The 15994-nt window shown below is 43.2% G+C and overlaps 2 protein-coding genes across 2 annotated transcripts in view; one reads left to right on the forward strand and one right to left on the reverse strand.

Annotated features, from left to right (window-relative positions):
* The window catches only part of crema (cAMP responsive element modulator a), a 492677-nt gene that overhangs the window by 15339 nt on the left and 461344 nt on the right, over nucleotides 1–15994 (forward strand). The window lies entirely within an intron of this gene.
* The window catches only part of LOC139909063 (neuropilin-1a-like), a 76732-nt gene that overhangs the window by 5755 nt on the left and 54983 nt on the right, over nucleotides 1–15994 (reverse strand). The window contains exons 9-13 of the mRNA XM_078287638.1: nucleotides 15592–15767; nucleotides 14685–14840; nucleotides 9236–9380; nucleotides 3969–4151; nucleotides 2962–3003 (exon numbers count right to left, since the gene is read on the reverse strand). Coding sequence (XP_078143764.1) covers nucleotides 2962–3003; nucleotides 3969–4151; nucleotides 9236–9380; nucleotides 14685–14840; nucleotides 15592–15767 — 702 coding nt within the window. The remainder of the gene's footprint in view (nucleotides 1–2961; nucleotides 3004–3968; nucleotides 4152–9235; nucleotides 9381–14684; nucleotides 14841–15591; nucleotides 15768–15994) is intronic.

The raw sequence follows: 15994 nt of genomic DNA on the forward strand, positions 1-15994 counted from the left end.
CATGTATTTTTCAGTTTAATTCGAAAAGTAAGGACACAATTTGAGGTCCAACGGGGGTCTGAAAGGGTTCCAAAAGCCCAAGAGGTCGGAAAACTCCCTCAACCCATAAAGCAGCGCGTAATCCTTCAGTTGAGGTTAAAAGTCACCAAAATTAGAGTTATGAGGTTTTCGCATGAGAACAGGAAAATACCGCTGGAATTCCCCAAGTATTTTTTGTGAATTAGGCTAATAACCCTAAAATCCTACCTGTCACATTAATACGCCCCTGCCTGCCTGCTTCTGTAAAAACATCAAGACAGCAAACTCAAATGTTCCTGGAACTTTGAACCGGTGGGCTCAGTTCTTAAAAAGGCTGCTACGTGTCAAAGAAACTGTATGACTCACTCAGCGTTTTACACCGACTGTACAAAATACTAGGAGTGTCTACACTTTCCATGAAATAGACTGACCCGGTGAATCCAGGTGAACGCTATGATCCCTTATTGAATTCACCTATTGAATCCGCTTCAATCACAGGGACGTAGAAGAAGGAGAGGAGACATATTGAAGGAGGTATTTTAAGCCTTAGCCTTCCAAAGCTTTATCCATAGCTTATGGTCCTGCAGTTTTGCACTTTGAATGTAAACTGTGTAGCTTGTGGAAAGCGTCGTCATCACAGACAAAAGGCTCACGCAGACAGATAGGGTGAGGAGGACGGAGACAGTGGCGACCGTACAGCGTCCAGCGCCGCGGGGCATTTTCCTTTACAGTCTCCGTGAAACACAGGAACCAAGATGTCACCGCTGACAGAAAACAGCGCCAGCACATAACATATGTTTAGGATCAGGACAGAGAGAGAGAGAGAGAGAGGGAGAGAGGGAGAGAGAGAGGGAGAGAGAGAGAGAAAGAAAGGAATGGAGGGACCTTCCACAGAGAAGGGCGTGGTGCCACCAACATGCGGATGTGGCCCCCTAAAAAAAACCCAATTCCCAGACGGAGAGACAACCTACCCCCCCCACCCTCCCCTCCCCCCCCCCACCCCCCCCCCCCTCCTGCCATGCCAGCAGTAGACTGGCGGCAGCGGTTCACCACAGCATCCTCACAAATGCAGAACTCTCTTAACACTGGACATTTTGTTCCTGCGAGGGCTAATAGGATGCAGAGATGACCGTGGAACCCCCCCCCCCCCCCCCCCAACACCATCACCACCAACACACACACACACACACACACACACACACACACACACACACACACAGCTGTCTTCACGTGATGCTCTGCCTTGGCTAATTGAGACCCAAGAGGCCACTATTCTCTCTCTCTCTCTCTCTCTCTCTCTCCACCTCAGTCTACATCTCTCTCTTTTTCTTTCTTTCCCCATCTCCTCCCTCCCTGTTTCCATCTCTCTCTCTCTCTCTCTCTCTCTCTCTCTCTCTCTCTCTCTTTCTCTACCTGTTTTTTCCCTCCATGTCTTTCTTCATCTTTCTTCCCCCCTCTCTCTGTCTGTACATTCATTCCTCTCACTCTCTTACCTTCTGTCTCTCTCTAGCTCTCTCTTTCTTTGTCTCCATCTTTCTCTCTCTTTTTCACTGTTTCCATCTCTACATCTGTCTATTAATCCGCTGTCCTTCTTAGTCTTTCTCTTGCACTCTCTCTCTCTCTCTCTCTCTCCACCTCAGTCTACATCTCTCTCTTTTTCTCTTTCTTTCCCCCTCTCCTCCCTCCCTGTTTCCATCTCTCTCTCTCTCTCTCTCTCTCTCTCTCTCTATCTCTTTCTCTACCTGTTTTTTCCTTCCACATCTTTCTTCATCTTCCTTCCCCTCTCTCTCTCTGTCTGTCCATTCATTCCTCTCACTCTCTTACCTTCTGTCTCTTTCTGTCTCTCTCTACCTCTCTCTTTCTTTGTCTCCATCTTTCTCTCTCTTTTTCACTGTTTCCATCTCTACGTCTGCCTATTAATCCCTCTCTAACTCTCTCCCTCTTAGTCTTTCTCTTGCACTCTCTCTTTCTCTTTTGATTTAGTTGAATTCCCTCACCGTCTCTCTCTCTCTCTCTTTGTCTCTATCTCTCTCTTCCCCTCTGTTTCTGTCTCTATCTCTTTCTCTCTTTTTTGTTTCCAGCTCTCCCAATCTCTCTGTCTCTCTCACTCTCTTCTCCTTTCCATTTGTCTGTCTCTATCTCTCTCTCTCTGTCTGTTTCTCTCTATATATCATTTTTAATTTCTCTTCCCCTCACTTTTACTCTGTTTCTATTCACTCATCTTGCTCTCTAACCTTCTCTCTCTCTCTCTCTCTCTCTCTCTCTCTCTCTCTCTGCAATCCATTCCGTGTCAAGGCTGAATAGTATTGGGAGAGAGGTTCATTTGTGAGCTGGGGCGATGAAAAAGCCATTTACTCTCTACTTGGAAGTCAGTTTCATTGTTCTTTCCAGCCACTGTCACTGAATGATGGAGCCATTGGCTGAATTGACCCACAGATCTGGCAACCCTGTCCCGCTGCATTCATTTGTACATCTGACAGTAAAATATTCGGTTCAACTTGGCTTTAAAGCTACAGTACAATTTGGTGAGGAAAAGGGAACGAAAGAGCAATGGAGGGAAGTCAAGAGAGAGATGAGAGGAGAAGAAAAGAGAAGAGAAGAGCAGAGGAGAGAAGAGAAGAGAGGAAAGGAATGGGTAAAGAGAAAGAAAGAGCGATGTAGTTAAGATGAGACATAAAGAGATAAAAATAAAGGGGAAATGCATGAGAGGGATGGGAGAAGAAGTGCTGAAGAAGAAATTGAAAGTGAAAATGAAGAGAAATTAGGAGAAAAACGAGAAGGGATGAGAAGAGAAGACAAGAAAAAGAAAGATGAGAAGAGGAGAGAAGAGGGAAGAAAATGGGAAAAGGGAAAGAAAGAGCTGAGGAGATGAGATGAGGAGACAACGAGAGAAGAAGAGAAGAAGAGAGGGATGAGAAAAGAGGAATTTCTAAACATCCTCACCTGGTATGAAGTCCATGATGGGGTCGGACACTGTGGTTCCTCCTGCCAGACAGACGGGACAGTCAGAGGTCAGAGGTCAGAGGTCAAGCAGGCTGATGCCAACACACACTCAACAGAAATCATCACCACCCCTCCATGTAGGGCTGCACAATTATTCAAAAACTATAAAAATTGTAAAAAAAAAACATTCTACTATAATTTCCAAAAAGCAAGAGGATGTTTTTTCTTTAGAGGGAAAGATGTTTCAAACTGCTTCTAAACAAGTTCAAATCACAGAAAATGAGAAGAGATAATTGTATTCAAAGTGAGCAAATTCAAAGCATTAGCATCACAATTTTTTAAGCACTTAAGAAAGAAATCATTTAGAAAATTCTGTGGCCACACGTGTTGCACTTTATACTGCGATGGACATATTTAGCAAAAAAAGAAGAAAAAAGATGCCATAAAGGATTTTTTGTCAACATTGTGCAGCCCTTCCTCACTGTCAGGTTTTCACAGCTCAGAAACTAGAGGAGGTAAAAAGGGATTATGCATTTGACTAAGTATGCCAGTAAGAGGGAAGATGAAGGAGAATTTTACATGGGGATGAGTCAGTTACATTTTATTCAAGACAGAGAAAAATACCCAAAAACGTAAACAGAAAAAGACACTCTTAAACGAAAACTACAACACTGAGCGAGGAGATAAGACAGAATTTTTCATTCCGATGTGCTCCACTTATGTCAAAATTAGAAAGAAATAACAGAACAGTAAACAGGGAAAGGCAAGAAAAGGATGGAGAAAGGAGTAAAGGAATGAAACGTCTTCTTTCATATCACGTCTTAAAACAGACTCTCTCCAAACTTTTACAGAAATCGTTCTTTTGGCACTTTTATTCTCGCTGTATTTGCCTGTTTTACATTTCTGCAACCGTGTTTCACATCTATTTCCACATCTACTTTTTGTTTCATCGCCTGTAAGTCGGTTTTGGATTAGACAGGGGGGGGGGCGGAGAAAAGGGGGTTTACCCGTCTCCAGGTAGTAGTCGTCGTGCGTCTCGGCCTCGCCGGGACAGTCCCGCTCCCCCTCCTCACAGCCGGTAGCGGCGGTCGTGCCGGGGACGGTCACCGGCGCCGTGGTGGTCGCTCCGAACGTGGTCATGGGAAGGGTGGAGGCGAGCGGCGTGGTGGGAGGAGGCGGAGTGGTGGGCTCTGGAGAGGAGGAGAGACGGATGAAGGGAAGATAAACAAGGGAGAGGGAGGATGAAAGAGGTAGATGGAGAGAGGGAGAGAGATGGAGAGAGAGAGAGAAGGACAGGGAGAGGATTAGGAGCCAAATCTTGAAAGTGAGATGTCGTCACCAAACCCCAAAGTTAAACCATCTGGAAGCTCTCTCTCTCTCTCTCTCTCTCTCTCTCTCTCTCTCTCCATCTCTCTCTCTCTCTATTAATCCCTCTCTAACTCTCTCCCTCTTAGTCTTTCTCTTGTACTCTCTCTTTCTCTTTTGATTCAGTTCAATTGCCTTACCCTCTCTCTCTCTCTCTCTTTGTCTCTCCATCTCTCTCTTTGTCTCTGTTTCTGTCTCCATCTCTTTCTATCTCTCTTTTTGTTTCCATCTCTCTATAATCTTGAAAGTAAGATGTGGTCTCCAACCCCAAAGTTAAACCACCATTCCTGATTGGATTAAAGTAATAATCGGCGACATTTTCATTTCATATCAATAAATGTCCATATTTCTGCTCTCCATTGCTTGCTCCATTGTTTGTAATAAACAGAAGAAGAAGAACTGGACAAAGAAAAGAGCGCCACCTACAGGAACAGAATACCCAAGCCCCGCCCACACTGTTTGATTGACAGGTGATCTGAGGGAAGTGCAGTGCAGAAACACCACAGCGATGAGCGCTTAGCAACAAAGATGGAGACTAAATAAAGAACTCTAGGATCTCGTGGATTACCACCACAAGGTTTATCCATGTTTGTTTGCTTTTACACACCAGCTGATCCCCGGTGCCTCGGTTTGTGTAAAGTTTGGTAATCCGGTAATACGAGCTACCGGGGGCTGGAGGGTGGCTGCTGATAGCTGGATACCAGCTGCTGGCAGGTGACAAGGGGAAGTAGCCGGCTTCATGCATGAATTTTTACGCTTTCTGCTGCAGTTTTTCCATCCTATGACTGGCGATCAGTGTGATTTGAACGACTACATTTTGAGAAAACGCTAATGTTCGGAGGACTGTCTCATTCAGACGGGACTGGCTGCTTTAACTCCTTGCTAGAGCAGTCCTGGGACATGAAGTTTGAAATGTTCCTGTTTTTATTCACTTCATAACTGTTAATCCTGTGAGTAATAAGAAGTAAGAAGCAATTTACAGATTAGAGGTGTTTTTTTTATCACAGTAAAATAATGATGGCTTGTTAAATTCTACCAAGACAGATAGCGTGGATGTGTGTTTATGGACAGGGAGCAAACTGAACTTGACGCATATGTATGTAAAAATCACAGATGGACTGAAAGTAATTAAGCTTCGTAAGAGAACGTGTTTGCAATATTTTGAGTAGGCAGGGGGTTTGAATTCAGGTCGGTGTAGATGGAAGCAGAGCGGAAACTAACTTTTGCATCAACTGGCAGCAAGATTCGAAATTTCACGAATCAATTCAACATCTTCGCTGCCAAAGCAATTTTTATAAGACGAAAAAATCTGACTGGACACAGACTGACAACCCAACAAAATGACTAATAGAAGTGACTGAGTTTGTCTCTCCCTTGTGTTCATATGAAGTTTTGATCCATAATAGAACTGAGGAACTGGCTGTATGTATATTATATTTATGTCTATTTACTTAATTAACAAAACTGCTTCAGGGATTTCTGAGTTTCTGAGTTATACAATAAATCAAAATGAACTCCTAGTGAATTGATCTTGTACCTTACTTACTTTAAAAGGGTTTTTGATATTAACTTTGATACTTTATGGTGTGAAATGGGCTTGTTTGGCTGTCAAGAGCTCTTGAGATCAAAGCTTTATCATTATGTACGTTAATCAGGCTGATAAGAAGCCCGAGCAACCATCAAGGTACCAGAAGGCTGTGATTTGGATAATTGGGCATGATTGCCAATGTGTGTGTGTGTGTGTGTGTGTGTGTGTTTGTAGATGTGCAGGCGAATCAGAGTATATGTGCATGTATTTTGTGTGTTTTGTGTGTAGTTGTGTGATGCCTGTGTGGATGTTTAATGTGTGTGGGCATGTGGGAGTGCGTGTGTGTGTGTATGTGTGTGTGCTCTAACCAGTCTGTTTGAAGTGTCTCAGTGTGTGTCTGAGTCTTGTCTCCTGAGAGAGAGAGAGAGAGAGAAAACGAGAGAAAGTGTGTGTGTATATATATGTGTGTGTGTGTGTGTGTGTGTGTGTTCTCTTTGTTCTCTCCTTTTGAAGTGAAACTGTGTTGATCTGGGACAGAAAGAGACGAGCTGCAGCGAATACCACTCTCTCCTTTTTTCTTCTCTTTCACTCCTCTCACCTCCTCTCCGCACACACACACACACACACACACACACACACACACACACACATACTCTTGTCTCTCCTCTCCTTTTCCCATAATTTCCTTTCCTTTCCTTTCTCTCTCTCACACACACACACACACACACACACACACACACTCTTGTCTCTCCTCTCCACTCCTTTTCCCATCATTTCCTTTCCTTTCCTTTCTTTCCTTTACCCTCTCTCTCTCTTTCTCTCTCATACACACACACACACACACACACACACCCCTCTCTCCTCGTCTACGCTGCAGTCTGGCCTGTTTTAGCTGATTCTTATCATTCTCCCTACAGGGCAACCAGATACTCGAACCAGACCAGAGAGCCTCCATCCTCTCTCCCTCCCTTCCTCCCTTCCTCCCTTCCTCCCTTCCTCCCTTCCTCCCTCCCCTACTGTGAGAGGCCGACCCCTCCCTCCTCACACACACACACACACACACACGCACACACACACACACACACACAGAGTAGAGATAGTCGCCTGCCCTGGCATGCGTCAGCCTTTTCTATGCTCGCTCTCCCCTCTCTCTCATTTCACCAAACACTTGAGATAAGCAGCCTGAAGAGTAAGCAGTTTACTGTTTAATGATGGACTGACTGACTGGTTTACTGACTGACTGGTTTACTGACTGACTGGTTTACTGACTGACTGACTGACTGGTTTACTGTCTGAATGACTGACTGGTTTACTGACTGACTGACTGACTGACTGACTGGTTTACTGACTGACTGTCTGACTGACTGACTGACTGACTGACTGACTGACTGACTGACTGGTTTACTGTCTGAATGACTGACTGGTTTACTGACTGACTGACTGACTGACTGACTGACTGACTGACTGACTGACTGGTTTACTGTCTGAATGACTGACTGGTTTACTGACTGACTGACTGACTGACTGACTGACTGACTGACTGACTGGTTTACTGTCTGAATGACTGACTGGTTTACTGACTGACTGACTGACTGACTGATTGGTTTACTGACTAAGTGACTGTCTGATCGAATGACTGGTTGTCTGACTGACTGACTGATTACCTAATTGAATGACTGGCTGATTGACTGACTTGCTTACTGACTGACTGACTGACTGACTGACTAACTAGCTAACTGATTTATTGACTAACTGACTGAATGACTGGTTGCCTGATTGACTGGCTGGTTATCTGTCTGACTGACAGAATCAGTTAGCTGAGTAGCTAACTGGTTTATTGACTGACTGACTGACTGGTTGACTGACTGACTGACTGGTTGCCTGAACAACTGACTGGCTAATTGCTTTACTGACTGACTGACTGACTGACTGACTGGTTTACTGTCTGAATGACTGACTGGTTTACTGACTGACTGACTGACTGACTGATTGGTTTACTGACTAAGTGACTGTCTGATCGAATGACTGGTTGCCTGACTGACTGTCTGGTTATCTGTCTGACTGACAGAATCAGTTAGCTGAGTAGCTAACTGGTTTATTGACTGACTGACTGACTGGTTGACTGACTGGCTGACTGGTTGACTGACTGACTGACTAGTTGACTGACTGACTGACTGGTTGACTGACTGGCTGACAGGAAGCAAACTGACAAACTAATATAAAACCACAGTGACTGTCGTCTTCCTGAGCCACAACACACTCAGCTGTGATCCTGAGTGTTTTGACTGGTAAATGTGAAGCAGCGTTTCATTCAGCTGAGTTTCATTTAGTATTATTTCCTGTGGTTCATGACAGTCCGCTCCGCTCACAACCAAGAACAACTCTCCCACCGCCAGAAACCACAGGAGCGCTCCCCTTTAATATCGGCCGCAGCGAAATACGCTGATATTAAATGTAATATGCTGAGACAAATTGCCGCAGGGAGGACGGTTAAGTTTTCCAGTGCAGTCTAATCGAATCTCAACTCGCCCTACTTGCTGTTGGTTGCATGTAATGTTGGCAATCAAGGAACCTAAGGCTGTTCTTCTGATGCACTCACCGGAAGTTTCTCTGGATAACAGCTAAAGTTAGATGTCTAAAATGTAAATGTAAAAAATATAAACGTAAACTGAGACTACACATTTATATTTACATGTCAGGCGTTATGTGACGGACTTATCCAGAGTGACTTACAGTGGCTGCAAAAACAGAATAATAATAATAATAATAATTCTTAAGCTGATGATACACATAAATACATAAATTTTTAGGGCAAATTTGGCGCAAAATTTGCCGGCAAAGGGCAATTATGAGTATGAGTGACTGGGCAGTTGGAGGAGTGAATATGATGAAATAACATACTGCTGTTATCTCTGTCATCTTCTTTTCCAAAATGTAATAATTTCATAATTTTATCGAGTTTATCCACTACAATTTCATAATGTGTGGATTATAGACTTACATATGGGTCTGTTTTGTTAAATTTGCCCTAAAACTTTGCCTGTGTATCATCACTTTTAGATCAGCAGCATAACATGTGTACTGCTTTTATCATTGAAATTTTTATGTAAAGCACTTTGTAAACTCTGCTTTTTGATAAGTGCTTTACAAATAAAGTCTATTATATTATCATTATAAAAGGAACCAATAGTAAGTAGTGCTAAGGCAGTAGATATGACAAACCAAGGGCCCAAACACTATATATTCCTTTCTGAAACTAAGTGTCATTGCTCGACATTTAAAAAATACAGATGAATGAATCTGTTAAGACGACATGGAGCAGCTGACTTCAAGTATTTACCACATTTATAGCGGAGACACATTGAGGTAAATGGGACTCACCCTCCAGCTCACACCCCAGCAGCTCCAGCCGGAGGCCCAGGCCCTCGTTGGTGGCCCTCTCTGGGTAGATCCTGACGAAGCGGGTCAGCAGGGGGCCCACGGCCCTCAGCTCCGGCGTGTCGTGGTTCTGGTTCCCTGTGAAGATCTGCGGGAGAAGACAGAGACGGGCAGGTCAGGGTTAACTCTGTTTGTCTTGGAAGTGAATCGAGTTTTATTGGAGTTCTTCTCACCATAATTAGCCACTTAGAGAACTCTACCAGAGCGATAATTTTATTACAACGCATTTTACAATTAAGTAACTGCGTGTTTGCGGGGGTTTTTATATATTATGTGAGGAAGAGATGTAATGAGAGGCACTAAAGTCGCAAAACACAACGACTGATCCGACCTGGGGCCAAACGCTGGCTGCAGATAATCCTTTGTGTTCGTTTTTTACTGCTCAGAGCACCAGATGGGTGGAGTTTACAGGGCGCCTGCAAATGTCATCAAGGTACATCTAAGACTTTTCAAGACCTTTGTAATGCCAGTTTGAATGAAATATAAGACAAATTTCGCAAATGAAATGAACATAAAACTGAAAAAAAACTTTTGTCCTGTCAGAGGGCCTGCAGACTCTAAAACTGAATTGAAGACTTAATGCTGTATTTAACAGTATTCAAGGACTTTTGAGGCCTTGAATTTAGATAATCAAATTCAAGACATGTTTAGACTTTTGTTTACTTCATCAGGACAATTCAGATAGTGTCAGGTAAATGATCAATCACAGACAAATAGACAATATTGACTTTCAAATACTTTCCTGCAATTGTCTGCGATTAAACTTTCTTGCACTCACTGCACTATCCTCTGAGGCAAACCCCATCCATCTGGCACCGACAAGGATAAAACATAACATGTATTTGCACTTTACTGTTTGATCTGGGTCTGCTTCTAATGTAACACCGGTCTGTTTGATAAGAAATTGAAACAAAATGAGGGGCGAAGAGAAAAAAGAACAAGCCAGGAAATCAGAGCCAGAGTCTCGATCCTTTCATATTTCTGACATGGAAGCAGCACAGATGAAAACGGTTACGCTCACACTGGGAGCCAAGTAGCAGGACAGCAAACACACCACACACACACTCCTGCCAGGCCGAGCAGCTGAGGTTTCCCTCTCTGCTGGCTTCAGGGTCAAAGGCTCCAGTGAGGCATTGTGTGGATGCAGTTAAGATGTGACTGTTTGTGTGTGTGTGTGTGTGTGTGTGTGTAAGAGAGAGAGAGAATGTGTATTTGTGCTTTTACAGTAATACACCAAATCTTTAGGAGATTGGCCCATTGGTTTAGTGATGACATAAACATAAACACCAAAATCATCCATGTGTCCCTGGTAGATAATTTGCTCTTGTGCTCCATGCTAACACTTTAGCATTATTAACACTATGTTGAGTGATAGTAGGCCACTAGCATTATCTCAAAAGTGATGAAACGATGATAAAGCTAAATGGTAAGTCATCTGAAATGATATGTGGCTATGGCTGGAGATTGGTTAAATTTGACACAAAATATGATAGAAAATGAATGGATTGTTTCAAACTACCAGGGACTACTTTGCCTGTTTTATATAGGAAATGAATGTGGCGGTACATCAGCTGTGTGGAGCTAATGCTAATTCATTTTTAAACTTTATGAATCTACACGCCACTAACAACTTTGAATTACTAAAAAGCTCAGTCTTCTTACTAGTGGCTTGCTGTCAATCAACACAGTGTATGTTAATGTGTTAGCATGTAGCACCAGAGCTAATGATGGACCAGGACACATGTGTGATTTTGGTGTCTCTCATGTTCTCATCTCTGAACAGGGAAGTTGACCAGCGGGCCGATCTCCTAAAAACTCGGTGTATTCCTTTAATTGTGTGTGTGTGTGTGTGTGTGTGTGTGTGTGCATGCATGTGTCTATATGTGTGTGTGACATTCAGTGCATTCATTTGTGTGCACTCATACATGTCCACATATATGCATGTACATGTGAGTGCCTATGTGTGTTCTTGTGTGTGTGTGTATGCGCACTTTTACATATGTTCTGTATATATGCACTCATATATATACATGAGTGTGTGTGTGCTTGCGTGTATGAACGCACTAACACGTGTATGAATGCACTCATATTTATGCATGAGTATGTGTGTGTGTGTGTGTGTGTGTGTGTGTGTCCAGGCATGTATGAACCACATGTACCACCAGGGCCTCACTGAGCCTTCCTGTCTTGTCTTTTGAAGCGGGTTTATAAAAAGACACAGGAAACGGGCCAGAGAGCCAGAGAGAAGGGACAGAGGAGCGTCTGCATCTCCGTCTGCACCGAATCAGCAGGAGTCCGCCGGCTCGCCCCGTCGCCGGCCCTGCCATCTGGAACGCATAGAGGAGGATGTCGCACCAACAGGGCCGGTCCAGGCGGAGGAAGCGGGGGTTTTTTTTGTTTTTTTTTTGGGAAGAAATGAAATGAATTTCCTCTCGGGGATCAGAGAGGGAATCGCTTTAATCGCCGAGAGGGGTCGGGAACCGAGACCGACGGGTTCTAATGTTTCCACAGAGCCGAAAGGATCGAGAGACGCTCGCCGTATCACCGCTGTGGTGTTTCTGCAATGCTCCTCCCCGGAGATCACCTGTCAATCAAACAGTGTGGGCGGGACTCTGACGATATTCTGTTGATGCAGTTTGAGTTTCTCTTTTCTTTGTCTGTTCAGCCATGGTGGCTATCACTGCTCATGCTAACTACCCAGTTCTTCTTCTTCTGTTTATTCCCAAAAAACACAGTTGCTAAACTGAACACACATTCTGCACTGCAAAAAACATCCATCTTAACAAGTCATTTAGTCTCATATTCAGCCTTCAAATCTTATTTTTCTTAAACCAAGAGAAAATTTCTGCCAGTGAGATAACTCCTCTTGTTTCTAATGCAGGTTCTCTTGTTTCAGGAATTTTCTAGAAATGAGTGTCAGTATGTTGAAACAAGTCAGAATAAGACAGATCACTGCACTGCTATCAAGAAAATGACTCTTGATTCTACAAAATTCTTGAAGTTGTATTGGAAACAAGTGAAATGATCAAACCCCATTGGCAGATTTTTTCACTTATTTTAAGAAAACTATGATTTGAGGACTCAATAATGGACTAAATGACTTGTTAAGATGGAGATATTTTGCTGTGTGCTACCTGAGCATCACTATGTTGCATCACCAACTCACAGCCACTCGCATTCACAGTGTACAGTTATGTGATGTGTGCAGTTTTGTAGTCAAAGTGACTGAGACAATAATAAGACTGTATGGTATGAACACTTAAAGGGGTAATAAGTAAGATTTTTACTGTTCCATAGCACAAAATGACCATAATATATTTAAATGTATTTCAAAGTCAATTTCTTGCCTGTACTCTGTTCTGGAACAAAAAGTGTTTTTAATCTTTTCAATCACTTCAGGTACAGGCTTCATATTTTCGGGGGTCCTATTAAGGTAATACATATAAAAAAGGAACCGATAAGGGAATCGTTAGGGAATCAACACTGATACGATCTTATCGGTTCCCAGCCCTATCACAGTTTTATGATAAATACACAGGAAGGAGTGTTGGCGGCGTCGGTGCGGCAGCGTAGTGACAGCAGAGCTTCACAGTGCATACTAACACACATGGTGCGAGGATAACAGGACCTCGCATCCAGTGAGAAGGACAGCGCCGAGCCGGAGCGAAGCAGCGAAAGGAGAAATCAATCAGCAAGTGAGAGGTGAAGTGATAAATAAATGAATGTGTGTGTGGTCTGGTATAGCTCGGTGGATGGAGCGAAGCACAAACACCGAGTTCACTGTGCTTTCTTTGCCTCATTAAGTTATACAGCGATTATTTTACACACACTAACAATGCTGTAATCCATACTTTTCATTTATACACTCAATTTAACATGTTCCGGTGTTGGAATTGTCAGTTGTGTATCTTTATATAACTCCCAATTTGCTATATTTTTGTTTAAACTCTATTTTTCTGTTTCAACTCTATTTTTCTTTGCTCTATCCTGTTACTATTTGGTGAAAACGACCCAGTTTCTCCACGGCAATCATGAAAGTTTCATCTTTCCTTATCTTATCATGTTTTTCTTTACTGTATCCTGTTACTATTTGCTGAAAACGACCCAGTTTCTCCACGGCAATCATCAAAGTTTCATCTTTCCTTATCTTACCATGTTTTTCTTTTCAGTTGTGTATCTTTATATAACTCCCAATTTGCTATATTTTTGTTTAAACTCTATTTTTCTGTTTCTACTCTATTTTTCTTTGCTCTATCCTGTTACTATTTGCTGAAAACGACCCAGTTTCTCCACGGCAATCATCAAAGTTTCATCTTTCCTTATCTTATCATGTTTTTCTTTGCTCTATCCTGTTACTATTTGCTGAAAACGACCCAGTTTCTCCACGGCAATCATCAAAGTTTCATCTTTCCTTATCTTATCATGTTTTTCTTTTCAGTTGTGTATCTTTATATAACTCTCAATTTGCTATATTTTTGTTTAAACTCTATTTTTCTGTTTCAACTCTATTTTTCTTTGCTCTATCCTGTTACTATTTGCTGAAAACGACGCAGTTTCCCCACAGCAATCATCAAAGTTTCGCCTTTCCTCATGGTGAAAGAGGGGAATTCAGAAAAAAGCATCCGCCAAACGGCATAGTTACGTTCCACCAAACGGCACAGATATGAATAGCAGTCTGTAATTTTGGTGCCAAGCGCTGCATTACAGGAGCGGTGTTGTGGCTGCTTCAGCAGTAGTTTGATAGCTTCCAGGAATTACAGTAAGAGGAGGTTTACTTTCATGTCAACAGCCTTTTATCTGGCTACCCCATAATTCACTTCTCATTGATCTGGACTGGCCTGCATCACCATGCTGCCACTGCTGAATGAGAGAGAGAGAGAGAGCGGGTGGATATGACTGTGAGATAAAGAAAGAGACAGAATGTGACGGGAAGCCAAATGTGTTTTTGAAAGAAGTGGACGTAAAAAAAATGGCAGCATTTCACGGTCGGAGTTGAGCTCGGAACGGTCGAGCTTGGAAGTTTGAGGCTCCGCATGGGTTCAGAGTAGTTTTGAGAAAGTTTTCCAATCCAATATAAATCAAATAATAATATAAATGGGCAATGAATACAATTTTTACCGCCCCATAGCACGAAATGAGCATAATATATCTGTGGGGGGGTTGAGAGGGTTATTGGCCAGGTGCTGAGATTCAAAATTTACTTTCCTCTCCATACTCTCTCTCCTTTAGAACAAAAACTCCCAAACACTCCCAACATTGTTGCTGTACCTCCTCTAAAAACCCCCTTAATGCCATTTGGCCCCTTATCAGTTACTGTCTAAACAGCTGCCGAGCCGTCTGCTGTCCCGACACAAACACAAACACAAACACAAAGCCTGACAGGCTGACCAACCTTGGGCCTGGTGGTGTTGTCCTCCTTGACCATGGTCCACTCGTCTCCGTCCAGGCTGTGTCCCACCTTAAACCTCTTCATGAAGACGTTCCTGTCGCGGTGTTTCCCCCCCTGGATCACCACGCCGCTCACCAGCTTGTCCTGGCCCAGGTCCACCTGCAAGGGAGCATGGGAGAGGGGACGGTAGGTTAAGGTTAACAGGCAAACTGACTGACTGACTGACTGACTTATCAACTGACTGGGTAATGGCTGACAGATTGTATACTGGTGTATTTGATTGATCAGTACAAATATACCAATATACAGGGACTATCTGGATTTACATTGGTGCTATCTGAGCATTGCACCATGGGTGTAAAAGTCAAACACAGTAACCTGATCATCCTCTACTTCTCTGGAAAAACAAAAGACAAAGGAAATGAGGTAGGAGGTATATGGTAGTTTAAAGTATGGTGGCATGGATCCACATAAAGGCATGTGATTTTACAACACCGCTGTCAATGATATTCAATTTGAAAGTGAAGTCAGTTTGAAATTTTTTTGAATGACTTGAATGAAGACATTAAAGAATTTTCACTAGAAATTGGATGAGAATAGTGAGAATTGAGAATTTCTAATGACCATTTCATTAAAAAAAGATACCACATCCATGTCTAATTTATACTGAAAAAAGTAAATTCCATCAAATAATGTATTTTTTATTGATCCTTGTAGGGAAATTTGTTGTTCACTTGCAGTGATGAACATTAGGGACGTTCCTGGAGCTGGTAGGGATTCAGTGTCTCGCTCAAGGACACTTCAGTGGGGTGGAAGCTTGCCGACATGGGGCTAACTACTGGGCCCCTGCTGCTCCAGTATTATATCATGATATTTTCACCGTGTCCCCCAGTCCCAGCTGTAAGCCCACCTGTAGCCACTCATTCCTGAAGGGCTGCTTGGTCTGTTGCTGGGTCCAGCCGGACCTCCCGGTCAGGAGGCGGGCGTTCTCGGCCACCCAGCCCCGGTCGGCGTGCGACGAGGCGCTGATCTGGGCGTCAGAGATCTGACCCGACACCATCCCCAGCATCCCTGAACACGGGTAGTCTGTAGAGAGAGAGAGAGAGAGAGAGAGAGAGAGAGAGAGGGAGAGAGAGCGTACGGTGAGGAAGGTCAGTGCCGTTCTTTGCCTCGTCACCTGCTTGGTGGGCGGTTTGAGTTAATGTCTAAACTCAAGAGTAAAAGCACCAGAGACTCATTTATTCTCACTTGAATTAGATTGCTTCATTTGCACATGAAATGATGCAGCCTCTTGTGTCTGTATAAGCACTTAG

Source organism: Centroberyx gerrardi, chromosome 13 (assembly GCF_048128805.1).
Source record: "Centroberyx gerrardi isolate f3 chromosome 13, fCenGer3.hap1.cur.20231027, whole genome shotgun sequence".
Lineage (NCBI taxonomy): Eukaryota > Metazoa > Chordata > Actinopteri > Beryciformes > Berycidae > Centroberyx > Centroberyx gerrardi.